General features: G+C 43.2%; 1 protein-coding gene across 2 annotated transcripts in view; it reads right to left on the bottom strand.

The window, feature by feature from the left end:
• Positions 1 to 20,384, bottom strand: part of CFAP61 (cilia and flagella associated protein 61) — a 280,127-nt gene that overhangs the window by 90,827 nt on the left and 168,916 nt on the right. For both annotated transcript variants that reach the window (XM_007096562.3, XM_042980979.1), the window contains 2 exons: positions 7,627 to 7,725; positions 1,395 to 1,563 (listed from right to left, as the gene is read on the bottom strand). In XM_007096562.3, the coding sequence (XP_007096624.1) occupies positions 1,395 to 1,563; positions 7,627 to 7,725 (268 nt within the window). The remainder of the gene's footprint in view (positions 1 to 1,394; positions 1,564 to 7,626; positions 7,726 to 20,384) is intronic.

Below are 20,384 nucleotides of genomic sequence, written 5' to 3'. Positions count from 1 at the left end.
GAAACTGCATTTTAATGAGATGCACAGGGGCTGTGTGTGCACATTATGGTTTAAGAAGTGCTACTCTAAGGTACAGATTAGAGATTCTAGGTCAAGAAACTTCAAGTCCTGGTTCTCAGCCTTAGCTTAGAACCATCTAGAGCTTTAAAAAATGCTGATCGCTGGGCTCCACCCCAGAATAATTAAAGCACAGCTTCTGGGGGTGGGGTCTAGGCATGGGTATATTTCAAGTGTCCCAGGTGACATCAATGTGTGGCCAAGGCTTGGAACATTGAGTGATGCTGGGAGTTGCTCAGCTGTCTGTCCCCCACCACGTGCTGCCTCCTCCTGGCTGGGCTCTATAAAGAAAACCTACACATAGTTCCCCTTGTCAAATCCACAATCATTCACAAAATGTCCTAAGACAGTACCAGATAAAACATGGCAGTGCCTGGGGTGGGGGTGGATTACTCCATACTTGTCAGAAACAAACCCACCGTGGGAAGGCTTATCCAGGTTCCTGGGAGAAAATGTAATTAAAAGATCCCATCTGTGAGGGCACTTGTGTGGCTCAGTTGGTTAAGCATCTGACTTTGGCTCAGGTCATGATCTCGTGGTTTGTGGGTTCGAGCCCTGCGCCAGACTCGCTGCTGTCAATGCAGAGCCCACTTCAGATCCTCTGTCCCCCTCTCTGCCCCTCCCCTGCTTGTGCTCCCTCAAAAATAATTTTAAAAAACATTAAAAAAAAAGACACCATCTTTGAGTTACAAAGTAAATTGCTTTTCATTAAAGAAATGTCCTATTTTTGTGAACTACATCAAATGCTAATGCTTGTTGCAAAGAATGAATATTAAAATTTGCTTCCCTAAGACATTGAACAGCTTCAGTTGTATCCAGCAATGCTTTCCTCAAATGTGGTTTGAGAATTTAATCCAAATGGAAAGCACGGTCACTGGGTAGTCAATCAGTCACATTTCCTAGTTTTATAACTGAGAGACAAAATAAAATAAGGGTTGACAGAAGGTGCGCATGTTTCAAATACTTTTGCATGAGCCCGTCACCACCGCCAAATGTTAGCCTCTTGAGGCATAAATTAATTTACCACAAATGCATGCCGGGTTGTGTCTGGATTCTGCTCTGGTGAGCAGTAAGTGTTAGACTTTTGGACAACAGCTTAAAGAATGACATTTCTCCTACTTGCTGTGATTTTTACCCTTGAGCAGAATGTTTTTCTTGGAATGGATTTCCAGGAGGGGTTTCGGACACAATTCTGGTCATGTGTGCAGGCCTTGTGGGCACTTTTATGAATAGAGTGGCAGCTGTCCTGGTAGGAAGGCATGCTCTTAACCCCTAGAACGTGTGCCCCAGTAAACGCATTAACCATCAATCACTAAGATCTCCGTGTGCGGCCTCACCTGGTACTGCTGTCCGGTGCAGAGGATGAGGTGGTCATAGAGCACGATTTCCTCTTTGGAAACTACCACATGCTTGGCTACTCGGTCTATGGCAGTCATTCTACCAACCACCACATTGACCCAGGAGCACAGTGACATCAACGCATAATCTTTATCATTAAAACAGTGGCTGCAAAGAGAGAGGCTCCGTCAGTGACATTTGAGCAGCTGACAGTGGGCATTAATTAGACATCTGGTGAGCTGGTTCAAGTCCCCTCCTGGGCCAAGTCTGTGCTCTTGATGTGACTTTACTAGGACCGTGGCTAGATACTGGATTTTTCATTATGAGACAGTCACAAACTGACATCTTCCCATTAAAGCTAAATCGTTCCAGCTGGCATAGGCCAGTCCACAACAGGGAGGGTGACTGTGTGTGTGTGCGAGTGCCTCTGTGAAATCATTAACGTACACTCTTTCTTCTGCTTCTATTTCATGGTGGGTGTAAACTTACTTTAGCTGTTGAGTTATCATATTGACCACAGACTCAAAGGGAAAGAGGAAGAAGAAAGTGACATTGTGGAGGATTCCCAAAGGCAGGGGTCAAGGTCCTGAATATTGAGACCCCTTCATATTTGCTAATGTTTACAGTAAATGACTCATTCTTAAAATTAGTGTATGGATTCAGGCCAAAACAACTACACATTTTATTTAGAGAAGATGTCAATTAGGGAGTTAGGTTTGCAGTGAGTACAGTCCCTGGAGACTTTTGGGATTTGCTCTATAGGGCAAAGGTGATTTACGGGGAACTAGTAGTTCTGCAAACAGTGGGTCCAAGGTGGACAGGTTTTCTTTTCTAGTTTGAGCACTCTAGTGTGAGAAAAGTGGAGTTTTGGTAGATTTGGGCTTAAAGAGTTCTCTGAGGATGGTTTCCAGAATTTTCTGAAAGCTCTGACCTCATGCACGTGACCTTTTAATGATACTGTTCTGAAGACCCAGAGTGTAGGGTGGCAGAACAGTATGTGTTTCATTCAAAAAAAAATTTTTTTTTAATGTTTATTTTTGAGAGAGATAGAGACCAAGTATAAGTGAGGGAGGGGCAGAGAGAGAGGGAGACACAGAGTCCAAAGCAGGCTCCAGGCTCCACACCGTCAGCACAGAGCCCAATGCGGGGCTCGAACTCACAAACCATGAGATCATGACCTGAGCCGAAACCATATGCTCAACAGACTGAGCCACCCAGGCACCCCAGTACGTGTTTCACTTAAATCAAGGCTTAACTGAGTCATGGTGTGTGTCCCAGTGCGACTGGACCCTGGGGACTCTGCATGACCTTTCAATAGTTCAGTTTCTTCACCTCTGAGCAGGAGGTGACTGGCTTATTCATTGTACAGGACAAACCTGAGAAGATAAAAGATGCTGTTTTGTCAGTTGCGATGTGTACATGAAGGGTATTATCCTAAATAATATTAATGATGCATAATCCTGTTTACCCTCCTTGGACGCCAACGGGATTGTGAAGTGGTAACGGGAGAACATTTTTTCTTTTTGATCCATACATGAGTCTGCTCTCACCACACAAAAGGAATTCTCATAATGGATGTGCATTAGACCCTGTTACAAGGGCCTGTGAAAGAGAAGGGAGCTCTGAGTTTTGTATCTCTCCATGAAACAACATTTAAAAACAAGAACGTTTCTTTTTAATAAGAAAAGAAAATCAGGGGCTGTCCTGTCCCCGCAATATAACAGAGAATGGGATGAAATTCTCTTTAAAAAAAAAATCATTTTGGTAGCTTAACAGGAACACATGAAACTCTGTTGATTTCACACATTCATGAGAGACCCACAGAGGACTGCCCTTATTTGCTACACAGTCTCTGCATAATAGGAATGGTACACTGTCAGCCGTCCAAGATGAGGAAAAATTAAATATAGTTAGTGCACAGGGATTAGTCTTATGAGGGTTTGCTCAAAGATAAAAGTTCTCAGGGGAAATCTGGGGAAGGTTAAGACAGTGTTATTTTTAATGACAGCAGGACAGTAGTGTTTATAATGTCAGAATGCATATTTCAGAGTTAAAATCTGAAGTTCTGTCCAGTGGAAATGGCACATGGAACATGGTATTTTGGGGAACCTTTGGAAACATTGGAATATGTGGGGTTCTTGCTTTTATAGTCTGTTACTACATTGAATGATAATAGTCCATTTAAAGTATCACTGTGTAGGTGATTACAATCCATTCTGGATCTGCTTTACCCATCAGGTAGGTGAAATTAGACATTGGAGACTTATGGTGATACTTTCCCAAAATTGTTTCCTAAGCAGAGGTAATGAGCATTAGGATTCTAACATGGCAGGGACTGCCTCATGGCTTGGTGACAAGAGAAGTATCTCCACTAGAGTTCTCTGTAAAAGAGAGAAAGAACCAAAGAGGAAATATCAATAAAACTTCATGTCTCTCTCTCTCTCTCTCTTTAATGCTTAATTATTTTTGAGAGAGAGAGAGAGAGAGAGAGAGAGTAGGAGAGGGGCAGAGAGAGGGAGACACAGAATCTGAAGCATGCTCCAGGCTCTGAGCTATCAGCACAGAGCCCAACGTGGGGCTCAAACTCACAAGCTGTGAGATCATGACCTGAGCTAAAGTTGGACGCTTAACCAACTGAGCCACCCAGGCACCCCAAAACTTCATGTTTCTGAAGTCTCAAGTGAGCTTGACCCTGACTCAAAAATAAAGTGAAAATTTGCCTTCACAGAACATTCTGGAAGCAGGTAATAAGGAGGAGGAAAAAGCAGAAATGCAGGATGGGGAAATTTCTAGAAGGGAACATATGTGTAAAGTGGCCAGCTTGCCCCCAACACCCAGTGGTCAGAAGATTTAGCCCAAAGCTCTAGGTGCAAAATTACAAGCAAACTCCAGGGAGGCAATTACAAGCAGGATAGATCCATGCACTTCATGGAATCAGAACCCTTCAGAACTGGAAAAAAACTTGGAGGCTTTCATAAAGGATTTATTGTGACACTCTCTGAAGAAGGAGCATCACAATTAACGTTCACTATTCAGGGCTGATTGTCCAATTAGTGGATTTCTCCTGCTTCCTGTTTCTCCTTTCCTCCCACTGCCTTCCTCTCTGCTGTATCCTGGCATGTCATTAGCACCTCTACAAGACACTGGACTGGGAAGGGTGAGGACACACAAAATGGCTATTCAAAAATTAGTAACAGCAATAATCAAAACACTGGTTACGGCAAAGTTCGAAGTTTGTATTTAGAATGAGGAATTTAAATTATGAAATTTATGGATGTCAATGCAATAGTTATTCTTAAACTCCATGACAGAGGTGCTTAAGCAGCCGACTTTGGCTCAGGTCATGATCTCGTGGTTTGTGACTTCAAGCCCCCAGTCAGGCAGAGCCTGGAGCCTGCTTCTGATTCTATGTCTCCCTCTCTCTGCTCCTCCCCTGTTCAAGCTCTCTCTTTCTCTCAAAAATAAATAAACATTAAAAAAAATTTTAAACTCCATGACGGAGATAATTTCCTTTATTGAGGTAGGAGGACCTTTTGAAAGGCAACATCCTGTTTGTGTTTCAATTTCTGGTTTCTAAGAATTACGGTAACATGCAGTTACCCACCCAGAGGCATCTGGCTGTCTTGTTTAGTCCCAACTATGTAACCTGATTGAGAGGGCTTTTGCAGGTGCCTTTAGATGCAACCTGCGTCCACTTGACATTATTTATTGAGCACCTACTATGTGCCAAGCACTGTCCCAGATGTCAGGGACACATTGGTTAACAAAAAAATGCCTGCCCTTGTAGAGTTCACATTGTAGGTTAAGGATTCAGAATATGAAAAATAAAAGCAATTTTGAAAGGAAAATTAGATAATATTTAGAAGAATTTCAGTAGCAAGAAAAAAATAGAGCAGAGGAAGGACTGCAGTGTGTTGGGAGTGTTAGTTGCAAATGAATGGGTGGCCAGGGTAGGTCTCATTGAAAAGTTAACATTTAAACAAAGACTTTGAAAAAGAAAAGCAAAAACTCCAAGGTGGAGACCTTCCAGCTGTGTTTCACGAACAAAGAGGAGACTGTAGTGGTTACATTGGGGAGAACAAGGGCAAAAATGGTCAAAGATGAAGTCAGAGAAGTAAGCAGACAGGGATGGATTGTAGGTGGGAACATTCTAGAAGTTTCTATGAAGATGGAAATGTTCTGTAGCCGTGCTGTCTCATATGGCAGCTACTGGCCACATGTAGCTATCTGATCACTTCACACATGGCTAATGTAATTGAGAGGCAGAATTTTTAATCTCATTTAACTTTACTGAAGTTCAATTCAAATAGTCCTGTGTGGCTAGTAGCCATCACATTGGTCAGTACAGTTCCAGGCTGTTCGGTAGTTGACATGATCTGATTCAAATTTTTGTGGCATTGCTCTGCTTTTGTGTTGAGAATGTGGAGAGGCGAGGACAGAAGCGGGGTCACCAGGTGACTTCCCATCTAGCCACATGCAGATCCCAGGCAGTCACACCAGCACAAAGTCATTTGCTAGCTCTTCTCTCCTGTAGCCTAACTAACGTGGGGGTTGACCGAAACCTTTATCAAGCTGACTGAATTAAGTTCCTTGTGAGATGTTAATCAATAAGACCAACATTTCCTGGGAATCATCTAATTTAGAAGAAGGGCAATGAGAAAAAGAGACACACATGTGTTGATCCTCTAGCCCGTATCAGAACTTGCTGTTATAGTAATTTTAACAAAAAACTCCAGCAAGGCTGGCTTATCATCTGCTTTTCACAGTCAAAAACTCCACTCAGAGACATAAAATCCCTTTTGTAATAGGGGAAATCCACCTGAATCTGAATCTGCATCCATCTGGCTAAAAACCCATGACTTTTTTACTGTCCTGATGATATCCTTAAAAAAAAAAAAAAAAAAGAAGTTCACAGTCTCATAAATAAAAGTATTAGGTCAAAATGAGCCTCGTTCTGCTTGCAAGGAAGCTGCTGTTTTTCTCACTGTTTGAAGATCTCTTCATCATGGATTCTAAGATGAACACCCTGAGAAGGAACAATTTCCTTCCTCCTTGTTGGAAAAATTGGGACATTGTTTCTAGAGGCAGGGAGCCTAATAATTCTTGTACCCATGCTTTGCTACAGGAAATTAAAATTAATGGAAGCTGTGTGATAATGAAATGGCATTTTCTAGAACAGATGTTGACAAATAGTGATTCTACTGGGATGCAACCAATGAAGCTTGCCCAGACTGGCAAGAAGGTCGTAGTATGATCAGCCCCTCATGACAAAGGCCCAGGGGGTAGGGGTGGGAGACCCACACCCCAGTGAAATGCCCTGCCTGTATCTCCCAACTCTGAACCTGGGGGGAGTCCCCTGGTCTGAAGCAAATACAGTCACCAAGCTCCCCTGTGCTGTAGTGACACTCTGAAGTCAAGTGCAGGAGGTGGCTGTGTTAGTAGGCTCCATCCCAGCTGTTTAGAAGAGGGCAGACATCTTCTCACAAATACAAAATGGCAGCCCAACTCTTCATTCCCTCATTAACAGGTTTGTACTTGTATCTTCTTTATTATTATTATTTTTTAATGTTTATTTATTTTAGAGAGAGAGAGCACAAGCTGGGGCAGAGGCCGAGAGAATGAGGGAGACACAGAATCTGAAGCAGGCTCCAGGCTCTGAGCTGTCTGCACAGAGCCCGATGCAGGGCTTGAACTCACAAACTGCAAGATCATGACCTGAGCTGAAGTCGAATGCTTAACTGACTGAGCCACCCAGATGCCCCTGTACTTGTATCTTCTAAGTGAGTCTGAACCGCGAAAGAAAAGTCTGCCACCCTTCCCTTGCCAGTCTGAAATCTACTATAGCTGACCCTTGAACAACACAGGTTTGAACTGTGTGGCTCCACTTACACATGGACTTTTTTTCAATATATACAGTACAGGACTGTAAACGTATTTTCTCTTCCTTGTGCCTTTCTTAATAACATTTTCTTTTCTCTAGGTAACATACAAAACATGTGTTAATTGACTGTTTATGTTATTGGTGAGGCTTCTGGATAACAATAGGCTACTATTACGGGTTAAGATTTAGGGGAGTCAACAGTCACATGCAGATTTTGGAATGCATGGGGTCAGAGCTCCTAAACCCCCCACCCTACCCTGTGTTGCTCAAGGGTCAACTGTATTTTGCATAGAAATGCACCCAAATGAGGACGTTTGGCCTCAGAATGAAAAATCAAATGGAATTCTTACTCGCTTGCTAAAAACTTCCTTTGTTCAGTGCCCAGAAGCCTTTTTCCAGGAAGTCCATGGGTTGAAATCAGGGTGAGATTACTAAACTTCAGGTGAGAGCTGAGGAGAGAGAAGAAAACACACAAAAAAGGAGGTAAAGCTCGACTTGGTGAAGGTTTATTATAATTCAATTTAACCTTACCTTATGTATCATCCAATTGCTGAACTTTTCTTTTCAGCAACTCTTTTTGCACAAACTTTCCAACAGAACTGACCATGTCAATGAAAGGAGGGAGATGGCTCTGGAGCCTCTAACTGCAGAAACGTCCAGAAGCCACAACACCAGCATGGCAGACACCATTTCATTTTTTTTTTTTTAATTGCCTCTCAGGAGGCACCTGGGTTGAGCATCCAACTCCTGATTTTGGCTCAGGTCATGATCCCAGGATCGTGGGATGGAGCCCCGCATCAACATTCCGGGGCTCGAAGCATGTTCATAGGCATCATCATAGGGATTAGTGTTAAAGATAGTTTGTGCTGGAAGTCGGGGGCAGGGTTTTATTATCCTCATTTCATACAGACAAAAATCAAGCTTGGAAACAGGTAATTTGTTCACAGCTGAAGCTCATGGGCAGCCGAGCTGGAAGTGAGAGCCATCTCTCTTCTGACCCCCAGCAGTGCCCTCTGCACTCACCTCACTGCCCTCTATAACCACGTCCTGTGAGTGACATTAAGTAGGACACCCAGGAGCATAAGCAGAGGCTGCTGAAGAACGGATGTGCTTAAGACTCACTCCATGTTTTCCCTTAAGCATTAAAATACTCCTGCTGCAAATTTGCCCTTCAGCTAAAGTCAGCAAAATTTTATGGGTGAGTTGATCTTTTCATAGGATGGTGAGAAAGATATTTTTCTCTAAAATCTCTTCTGAGTTTACACCTCCCCTTCAAGCAACCAAATGCCAAAAAAGAAACCTTCACCAAGTTCGAGGAAAACACCTGCCCTCCTTTCCCATGAGGAAACTGGAAATTTTCCAAATGTGGAAATGCTATCAATTTACTGACAATCTGTTAAGTACCACTACAAGCAGGAGACTTTCGGTAATGGCATGGGCCGGCAATGTAATAAATTCAACTGCACCTGACATTTAAAAACAGCTAAATATTATGAAAGGTTGTGCTCTAGGGTCTCGAAGGATGCATGTCATTTAAGAATGAATATTCTTATCTGATACAAAGAAAACCCAGCACATCTTCTCCTCTAATCATAAGAATAAAATTTTTGAATATGTTCAAATAACATAAAGGTCACAATTAACCCCAGCTACTTAGGGCTCCCAGTCTGCAAATGCACACTGATGACAGGTCTTTAATTTATTTACATTTAATGGAAAGTGCAAAATGCAGCTAATAATACATGTTGATGCTCACATGAAGTTAGAATTTATTTTGGCTTTGGTGCCTATGTGATGGAAATGTGGTTTATGTTATACTAATAATAGTTATACATGGGCATTTTTATAGCTCTCTGTGAACAGGCGGCTTAGTAATTATCCAGCTATATCTTTTACTACAAAAACAATCCCTTTGGCACTGAATAATTTGAATGATCTAACAACATGGATCAAATGACTTCTAAATTGCCAAATTGCCACACTATAATATACTGAATTACGCAATTGTGCAATTAAAGACTTCTCCAAAAGCTTTTGAGTGGGGGGCATTTTCTGGATTTTTATCTGTAAGGGCACCAAACTTTCTACTCCTTTTCTTTAGCCTTAGCCAAATTCCTTATGCACTCTTCATGGTGGCTACTCTGGTCCTTTATCCAATCTTCAAGGTCACTAATTTAACCTTTCTTGTTCTCCCTCCCATCCCCTTTCCTCACTCTCAAGTTAGTGCATCTCTCACACCATAAAGAAAACAAAGACGAGCCACCAGGCCTCCCCCCCCTCCCCATTTCCCTTATAACCTCCAGAAACATCTATAAGAGCGTTCTTCCATTCCCTCTAATTCAAAAGACAGGTTCTCTCCATTAACACTGTCTTCTCTTCATGTTCCTCTATCTTTCCTATTTTTTTAAGTAGGCTTCACACCCAGTATGGAGCCCAATGCAGGGCTTAAACTCATGACCCAGCGATCAAGACCTGAGCTGAGATCAAGAGTTGGACACCTAACCAACTGAGTCACCCGGGGCACCCTCTCCCTATTTCTATGCCAGCAAATTGTCCTTACAACACTACTTATAAACCTGGAAGTAACCAGTTTATTTGCTGATAGGGTGGAGCCATATAGTCAACAGGGGCCATGGCCTTGCTTATCTGCTACTCTAAGGGGGCTTCCATTCTCAACGTCTCCTCAGGCCCAAGGTGGCTCCTGGAGCTCCAGCCATCATATCCCATATCCACATTACAGGCAGAAGGAAGGAGGAATGGCTGGAAAAGGCTGTCCATTAAGAAGAGACTAAAATCCCATGTGACTTTTCTGCTTACATTGCCAGAACTCAGGGACACAGCCACATGTAGCAGAAAGGGAGCCTGGAAAATATGGTTTTTCAAAGAGAAATACAGTGTGTTTTTTTTAAAGAACCATATTGCCCAATGTTCTGTTACCAAGGACAAAGTGCAGAATAAATACTGGGAAACAACTAGAAATCTCTACTCATACTGACTCATGGAGGAAGGCTAGGTGGGCTTGGAGAAGGAAATAGGTGGCTGACACCATGTGGTTCAAATGAGAAAAGGCAGATGTATGTGTAGGGTGCTGGGAACTGAAAGGGGAAGGGGGAGTCATCCAGGAGCTAGCAATGGTCGGATGCCATTACTGATGTGAATGGAAGAAATGGTGACAGCTGGGGCCAGGAAGGAGGCCCTACCCAAAAGCTGCAGCCATAGAACATGCTGTCTGGGGCAACATTATCTTCAGGTTCACTCTTATTATTGCTTTTCTCACCAGCTCCTCCTCCTTTGCCCATCTCCCTGCTCACAAGCTTCCCAGTATTCATGCCTATCTCCCTGGGTGATGTTATCTACCACCATGACTTCTTCTTACGTATTTGCATGAAAGCTTCCTTCTGAGCTCAAAACCCAATTTCCAAGGGCCTATCGGTCCTAATGTGGCTGCTTCACAAGTATCCCCAAATCAGTATGTAGTCCCATTCCATTGCTCCTTTATTTCAGTCAAAGGCATGATCAACTAACCACCTCTCAAGTTAGGAATCTGAGAGCCTACTTCAGACTCCCACCCTCTTTCTCACTTTCCACAACTGGTCACCACGTCCAGCCTCTTTTAAAGTTTATTTATTTATTTTGAGGGAGAGAGATAGCAAATGGGGAAGGGGCAGAGAGAGAGAGAGAGAGAGAGAGAGAGAGAGAGAATCCCAAGCAGGCTCCACATCACCAGCACAAAGCTCAATCCCATGAACCTCGAGATCATGACCTGAACTGAAGTCAGATGCTTAACCAACTGAGCCACCCAGGGGACCCGAAAACCTCTTTTTAAATTAAATCCAATCTCAATCGTTCCTAGTTTTAAGTTTCCATGTTTGCTCACCACTTTGATAGTAGCAGAGCAGAGTGGCTAAGACTATGGGCTCAAGAGTCAGATAGCCTCAGTTGGATGCCAGCCTCTAGCATACTAGGTTTCTGACCTTGGGTGAGTGACAAGTTATTTAACCTCTCTGTGCTTCAGTGTCCTAGTCTGTAAAATGGGAATAATAGAACCTAATGCCTTATAGGGGTGCTGTGGGATTAAATGACGGTATCTGTAAAAATGTTTAGAATATTGCCTGCTACATAAAACATTTTAAATGAATAACTATTTAATTAAAGTGATTTAAGATATTAAGTCCAAATTCATGAGCACGGTATATAAGGCCTTTGTATTGGGGACTAAACTAACCTCATTAAACTTCTTGCTATTCAGTGAAGGTTCCCTCTTTCATGCCTTTCTATGAATGTGTCCACTTTTTCCTCCAACCTTGTGTTTTTTTAATTTAATTTTTTAATCTGATTCAGAAACATCCAAATATTTCTTAACTTATAACTATCTAAGAATATTGGTCCAAAATCATAAAGTTTATAATGTGCAGTTTTAGTAGATTTTAGCTCTTCTGAGGGTGACATATGGAGATCAAATGTTTAAGACTTTTAATCTGATGACCAGTGAATATTTTAGAAGTTCCTACAAACAGAACAGTGAGTCACAGGGTACATCTTGGATTTGGGCATACAGTAGACAAAATGGCAGAATAGCAGGACCACAGAGACAACACCGTTCTCAGATCTAGTGGTGCTGGCTTACTGTATATAAACAATACTAACATCACTGTGAGTCCTCTGCTCCAAAATCAAAGGTCACTGTGTCGTGGAAAAAAAAAAAAGTTCAAGTGAAGTGCTCAAGCCAATGAAACATTAAACAAGCGCACCTGCATTTTCGCAGCGGATAATTCCAGTGGGGATTTCATGTTGCTGTGGATACAAGGGGAGGAACAGCTCAGAGATACGTGTAAAGCAGGGAGGGATTAGAGTATCCAGGGAAATAAGTAAAAGGTATTGCGTTTCATTCCATGCTTCAGGGGGACAGCTACAAAATTAGGTCTAAACATCCTTATCCTTCAAATAAAAGGGTCACATTGCCAATTTACTGTGAGCATGATAAAAGAAACATAAAACTTTTCATGTTGCTTACCCTTCTGGGCAGTAGAAACCTGTCAGCCTGCCAAGTAAATGCTTATTACTTTTATTTTTAATTTTTTCCTGGCTGGGTCTTTTGGTTTTTTTTTGTGTGTGTGTGGGTTTTTTTTTTTTTTTTTTTTTGGCATAGCAAGGGCAACCAAAGCCAGTGATTTAATTAACTGCTTTCATTAATGCTTTTATTTGAATAGATAATGTAGAGAGAGAAAATAATTATCCCACATCAATCTAAATGTTACAATTTACTAAAATCTCTGCTTTCTGAATTGTTCAGAACAATGACAAAAATGTTTACCAAATTACAGTAAATCCTAGCTCAAGACAGCTATTTAACTTAACTGCTATTTAAATAGTCAAAAAATAACTCCGATCTGATTCAGTCTTAATGCTATCACATAATGTCACAAAATTAATGGTGACATGCTATAGATGGAACCTAAAAGTTGGGAACTCCCAATACCAAAAGAAAAATGGAGGGCAAAACAAGTCAAAATATTTATAAGTTGTTTAAGAGAATTTACCAGGTTCTCCCTGAAAAATGGTTAACTTTCTTCAGCAATATTATTTTGTTTAGCTCACAAAGAGATTTGTTTGACAATGTCCTTGGCCACTTCCTGTTTCTTGTCTTAGTAAAAATAGCCCAACAGCTGCATCCATGGCCTCCTGGCTGTCAGTAGTGGCACACTCGGACCTCCAGGGGGAGACCAAAGAAAGAGAGACCTGAAGAGGGTGGGGTCAAGGATTCTGAGCACTTCTAAAAGTGGGGGAGTGTTCATGGGGCAAAGAAGTAGTTCAAATCTCTCTCCCTGACCTTTTTTCTCTCTTCTCTTTGGTGCCATATTGCATGGCTCTCCTATTCATGGAAGCCCCAGTAGGAACCAGGGTGGGGCCTGGAGAAAGGGGCCAAGAAGCAAATCTCAAACCTGCCTGAATCCAGGCTTATGTCCTGGGACAAGGATCTAGAATCAACACTGAACCCAACAATGTCTGTTTGCCGGTGCTTTGTGAATTCTTCAGGGACCCTTCAGGGGAGGGGGTGGTGGCCAGGGTAAGGGACTGGGGGTGGGGGGAGGGAGAGGGGAAGGAAGGTATGGGGATTCAGGAACTCAGATGAAAAGCTTGTGTATCTCTGCATAAAAATAACACATAAATCCTAACTGAAAAAATGAAAATGAATGTAATGTTTGAAATGGTCACTTAACGAATAAGAATAAAATTTGGAAGTCTGGCAAAACAAACTAAGATGAAATTGGATTTTGCTTTATAATTTACGGGAAATGATTATGTACATAAGAGTAAAAATGTTACACATTTGTACTCTGATCATATTTTTATATACATGGAGCATATAGAAGATGTAAATACTAAGACAGCAGCTATGAAAGACCAGCTGGAAAGCCTCTGCACACAAGAGATGGCAACATGTAAGACACCAATCAATCAGTTCCCTAAGACTGGAAAGGAGCATTGTGGGGATCCAAAAGTGATGAGGTCACTTGTGGAGGTGTGGAGTGGGGATAAGGACAGGTTTGCTGCTTGGGGCAAATGCTCGTGGTTACAAGGCTTTATAGACACCATATGGTCAGGTTTCCTCATGCATGGCATTTATATATTCTTGAACCTTTATTCTTAATGGTGATAGTTTAAGCATGAAGTATATGAGATGCTTTCTACTAGGTCCAATTTAGTGTGTAAATACTATGATATGGGGTAATGACTTCAGCTATGTCATGTTTAATGATAAGTTAATAATTATGCCTAGTAAGTAAGCCCTGAAGTAATGATATGACATAGAAGTTATATATGATTTGTTGAGAATTAGAAAATGTGGTTTGGAAAACAAGCTCATAAAAACAGGTTAATTACAATGAGCAATTATAGGGGGAAATAAGTTTCCTTACAGATAAGAGCTGCCAATTTTGAGGAAATGTCTACACAAATGGTTACTATACCCAGGTGCATGTTAGAATTACCTGGGGATTCTTAAAAATACATATTCCTGGAATTGTAGCATCAGGAATAGGGGCCCAGGAAACTCTTTTTATCACTATCACCTCCACCTCCACCCCCATCCCAGCCCCACCCCCACAAATAGCTCTGATGTACAGAGTTGTTAAGTCTGGAATTTTCACAATCTGTTGCTTAGAGAAAAAGTTGCTCAACATTACGCTCATGTCTAGGATGCTGATCATAACATGTTTCTCCATCATTAGTTCTTAAAATAAAAGGAAACTCAGGGCTTTTTTTTTTTTTTTTTTGCACAAGTGCCTTACTATGTTGGTAAGGATTGGAAAGATTCTGGTTGTCCTTTTGAGAGAAATTATCTTCAGAGAATTTCAGTTAGGGATTAACACGGTCTCCAGAAGCCATGTGCCCAGGAACTGGCCTTGCCTTGTCTGGGTTTCAACTGTGGCTCCAAGCACTCCAATCCCCCAGAGGGTATGACTACCTCACACCTCTACAGAAGGACCATTCCCATGTCTCCAGGCTTCTCCCAACTGCCACCCAATATCAAATGCTGTACGAGAAGGGCCAGTTTGACACCTCCTTGTTCCCTCAAAGTGCTTGTAGTCACTTCTGTAATCGGTTGAAGGTACAGGGATGCAAGAAAGTGACTAGTGGATTCAGAGCTGAGTCGGGGTCAGGGAGCTGTGACTGAGTGTGTACGGTGTCTTTTGTCTTTTGGGAACTGAGGCTGCACATGAGAAAGGTGCGGACAGTAGGATGGGGACAGTTGGCATTGACCTAGTGCCACTAAAGTCCGAGTCACTCCTGGAGGGCTTGTTTAAACAAAGATCCCTAGACCCCGTTCTCCAGGTTTCTGATACAGTAGGTCTGGGGTGGGACCTGAGAATTTGTATTTCTATAACAGGTTCCCAAATGATGTCCATGTTGGTGTTCCATTTTGAGAACCACTGTTCTAGGCACAGAAAAGTGAGGGGCTCCCAGTGATTTTGGGTGCATAAGAAAGGTGGGTAGAGTTTAATATAAGTTTCAATGAAGGAAGTATATGATCCGTTAAATATTTGAGACACATAAGTAAAAAGTGAATTTTTTGTTTTGGCCTTGTTCTTTGTTTTGTTTTGTTGTTTTATTTTTTTTTTGTTTTTTTTTTAAATTTTTTTTTTTAATTTTTTTTTAACGTTTATTTATTTTTGAGACAGAGAGAGACAGAGCATGAATGGGGGAGGGTCAGAGAGCGGGAGACACAGAATCTGAAACAGGCTCCAGGATCTGAGCGGTCAGCACAGAGCCCGACGCGGGGCTCGAACTCACAGACTGAGAGATCATGACCTGAGCCGAAGTCGGACGCTTAACCGACTGAGCCACCCAGGCGCCCCTGTTGTTTTGTTTTTAATGCAGTGGAATTCCTGGATTTGGGGTGTGGGGTGCACTCAGAGCCCCCTCAAGACGTACATGATAAACTTGAGGTTAGTGGCAAAAGAGAGGACCCAAAATATGTCCAGATTAATGTTTGAAAAGCATCCAAGTATCATGAAAGGGCTTAAGAAACATCCATTGGCAGCCCATTAGGTAGTGATGGTCAGTGGGAGCCAAAGATGTGGCCATTATGACCATGAGAGTCTTTGGTCCATAAGGGATTTCTATCCCTCAGCCTGGGTAGACAGCTAACAGGGCAGGGCATAACACCAGTTTTCTCTGCAGTCAAGCACTTTTGCAAAACAGAAACACCACAGAGCATTGGTCGGCTTGCTTGGTACTCCTGATGGTAAATCAGAGATAGTAGCCATTTTAACTGAATTTCTTTTTTTTTTTTTTTAATTTTTTTTTAACATATTTATTTTTGAGACAGAGAGACAGAGCATGAACAGGGGAGGGTCAGAGAGAGAGGGAGACACAGAATCTGAAACAGGCTCCAGGCTCCGAGCTGTCAGCATAGAGCCCGACGTGGGGCTCGAACTCACGGACCACCAGATCATGACCTGAGCCAAAGTCGGACGCTTAACCGACTGAGCCACCCAGGCGCCCCTAACTGAATTTCAAGAGAGCATCTTTGCCAGACCAGGACCTCTAGCAGGGAGCAAACACATATACTGGCAAGAAACACCTCTGATTCATCCTTAATCCTCAGGGGAGAGAGTATCTTCCATATGAAGACCCTACCTCCCCAGGCTCTTCCCTCCTATTAGAGACAATGTGAGGCTCCCACAAGGAAACTAGATATGTAAATTTAATTAGTGGGGAGGTGCCAGTCTAATAAGCTTGGAGTGATAGGCTTTACCAGATGCTTTGTGTGTTATCACCTGATTTAACCCTCGTGCCAGTGTAGGAGGAGAGATTCTGGGTTCTCTCCCCATTGTACAGGTGAAGAAACAGGTTCACAGACTTTGGATGATTTTCCTGGGCCCCATCAGTCATGGGAGAGCTCTCTAACTCAGTGGTTCCTGGATCCTGACCCCCAGGGGTGTGAAAACACAGATTCCCACACCTCCCCCTGCATTTCTGATTCAATCCTTATAGGGTGGCATCTGGGTATCTGCATCTCCAACAGATCCCTAAGCAATGCAGAAGTGCTGGTCCACAGACCACAGTTTGAAAACTACTGATCTAACCTTATCTCTGTCCCAAATTAGAAATAAAGTATTTGCCAACACATGCTTTTAAGGCCACCTTTTCTTCCAGCCAAGGTTTCTGGTGGAGTACACTGGATCCTCTTTAGAGCTACAAAAATGCCTGGGAAGAGAGGTGGCCTTGAAAACCTCTTGACACAGTCTTCTTATCTAGCCTTGCTTTTTCTCTGCCTTCATCTCTGCCCCTGTATTTCACCAAAGGACAACTGAATATTAATTAAGAACAAGACTAGGGGCACCTGGGTGGCTCAGTTGGTTAGGCTCAGGTCATGATCTCACAGTTCGTGGGCGTCAAGCTCTGTGCTGACAGCTCAGAGCCTGGAGCCTGCTTTGGATTCTGTGTCTCCCTCTCTGTCTGCCCCTCTCTGCTCACACTCTGTCTCTTTCTCTGTCTCCAAAATAAATAAACATTTACAAAAAAAAAAAAAAAGAAAAAGAAAGAAAGAACTGACTAAAGAAATTGGGATGGTAGGGAGCCTACCTATATCAACCGCAAAAGGTTCTCCCACCCCACTGCTTTCCTGTTCCTGTCTGCCTGGGGACATCTTTTGACCATGGGAGCTGGAGGGACAGGCTGGAAGAACAGTTCAGGGTGACCATGTGACCAGAAGGACAGGAACTGGTGGGTAAATACCACAGCTTCCTCACACAAAGAGGGGCCAATCTCCATTGTGTCCTTTGAAGGGTCCCAGTATAGGATTGAGTCTCAGTTGCCCACAGCAACCTGCTGACAAATGCTTTTTGGGGGTGTTGCTGACTTCCCTCCCTTTCCCACCTCACCACCCTGCTCTCTCAGGTGATTTCCTGGGATGGCCCCCAAATAAACTGCTTGCATCCACGTTCTTTGTTTTCAGCTTTTGAAGGAATGTAACCGAAGGCAGGTGCCGACATCATCATTTGAAAATGAAACAGTAGTAGAGGGTGGAGACGGAGTGCGTGAGTTTATTACTCAGTTGACACCTGTGGTTATGTTTTTGTGATCATGAAGAATACATTCCCTAATTAACATCCTTAGCCTCAAAGAATCATGAAAAAAACCCACAAAAAATGACAATGAGCTGATCCCAAAAACGGCCTAATATTGCTCAAAGAGTCTTGCTTTTCTTTTGTTCTGAGTCTCTAAAGTGGTGAAGGTAGGAGATAAGAAGAGTTATCCTGAAATGAACAGGAGTGGATAATTTCAATAAATGAAGATTTTTTTCATTTATAATTAATTACATTTAAATACTGGATTCAGTTAGGAAACTCGATTGTGATTCACAACACCAGGGAGTCTGGTCATTATTTTCCAGTGGCAGAATGTCAGGTCTTTCTGCCTGGGAAGGCCAGACCCTCTGAGCTTGACACGTAGCTGTCCCTACCCTCCCCACCCCACTCCAGCCACAAGACGGGCCTCCGTATGGGCTCCTGACAGGTCCCATTGTGATGCCAACACAACAATACGGCAAGACGCGACCTGCCCAGTCTGCCTCCTCCCCAGGCACCTCGGAGGGCAGCGCTGCACGTGCCACGGGCCTGGCCGCCATGCTGCATTTGCCCTCGTCTCAAAAGGACAATCAGGGAGAGCACATGTCCATCCGTTCATGGGGCCGAGACCAACAGTAGAGAACAATGGCAGTCACCAACCTGTTCACTGGGGTTTAGCTCTGAGCTCAGCAAGTAAGCACTATTTAATTAGTCACCTAATTAGTGACAGGCCACACTGAAGGTTTCAGATGTCCTCAGACAAACGTAAAGATAAAAAAGTCTAATTAAGCTGCAAGCGCTGGGCTGGCTGCTGCCAGATCCCACAGCTGTGCCGGATATGCAGCCCCATAACAGGAGACCTGGTCATCCGGGCACAACTGCGGCTCTGCAAACGTGACCTCCTCAGTTCAAGCTATTCTTAGTGGCCCCCACGCACCCAACCTGATGAGGGATCCATGTTTAGGTAGAAAATCAGAGATTTTACCCCTTGATGAGATTCTTTGGGTTTGTCTTTGTTTGTTTGTTTGTTTGTTTGTTTGTTTTGTTTTTGTTGAGAAAACTCTTTGTGGTGGTAGAAGTGGAAGAGGTGGGCCTGGGCCCTCCCGCCCACCAGCGCTTTCTGTGAATCCAAGTGTGTGTTTCTCTAGGCGCACAAAGGGTTGTTGGGATACCACCCGGGGCTGCTTTCAGTCACTGTCATCCCAGGATGCCACTGCAGGCTCCTCAAGAGATTCTTTACCTCAGAATTTAATTAGGAAGGATTTTAAAACAATGGATTAAAAGGAGCTGCTCCATAATTAGGAGTAAATAATGTAACGCACTGAAGCAGGGAGACACAAGAGCTGAAACAGAATAAACCAGTAACTGCTTCAGCTCAGTGAGTTCATGCCCTAGAGATAGCGAAGAAACCGTTCTGTGTAATTTGTTTGGGGGGGGGTGCTATCTACTTGGGACACTGTCTGGGACAGGGCCTGGGGCTCTGCATTGCTAGCGAGCTCCCAGGTGATGGTGACGCTGCTGTTCCACCGGCCACACTATAAGAAGGACGTGAAACGTAAGACGAGTTCACAGACCTGGTTCCCACCCACCCTTTTTGGGGTATGGCATTTCTCCTTTTCTCTTTAAAAAATGATTTTGGAGTACTTCAGCGGAAAGCTTGAAGTATTCAAAGCATGACATTTTGGGGGTTCGGCAGAGAGGGACTTCATGCATGAGGTGGCTGGTGAAAATATAACCTCTTAACATTTTGTGGGAAAGAGCCTCCTGCTCTCTGAAAAGAGCTTTCAGACTTCGTTGCAAAGCTCTCCTCCAGGAAATAGTGTTTCCCTGACAGGTGATAGATGCTCACCTCCAGGCCTGGCTGTGAACCAAGAAGATGAAGTTCCTTTTAGGCCTCAGATAAGATTGGTGTTCCTTGGGTGACAGATCTTTGGGCTGGCAGGACCATGGGAGTCCCTGCCATGACCTCAGCACAGTGAGGAAGACAGGCCATAGCACTGATTGGCAGCAGAAGGGGGCTGACAGCTGAGGCCAGGTTCTTTCTGCTTTTCCCCATGATTGGGGTTTTAGACAAGTCTTATTAATACAAGTACTGAGAAGGATAATATATATGAAATACTTATACTGTCCAAGCCAAGAACATTCATTCCCAAAGAAGTGGGGCAGCCAAGTGAACATGACCTATCAATCATGAGAACCATAATTTAAAAATAGTTCAGGTCCATCATGTGAATGTCTTGGGATGCTGAAGAACCTAAATAATTCACAATAAAATGTCTTAAGAACTGCCTTTCCCTTCCAATTCACTGCCCTCTACACCATAGGATAAGTGGGGGTTTCCTCCTCTTCATGCCCTACACCAAGTAAGTTCCCCTGGTCCTGACTCGATGCCAGCTGTTGGTCTCCTACTCAGCTCCTGGTGATCACCATGGAAATCCATGCCCTGGCAGGGAAGGTTATCAGGAAAGGCCAGGATATGCATGTGGCTTGAGCTCACATAGGGTGAGCCATAGGGTGGGGTGTTGGGGCCC

Source organism: Panthera tigris, chromosome A3 (assembly GCF_018350195.1).
Source record: "Panthera tigris isolate Pti1 chromosome A3, P.tigris_Pti1_mat1.1, whole genome shotgun sequence".
Taxonomy (NCBI): domain Eukaryota; kingdom Metazoa; phylum Chordata; class Mammalia; order Carnivora; family Felidae; genus Panthera; species Panthera tigris.
The sequence above is the reverse complement of the archived record's forward strand: the minus strand, read 5'-3'. Positions and strand labels throughout refer to the sequence as shown.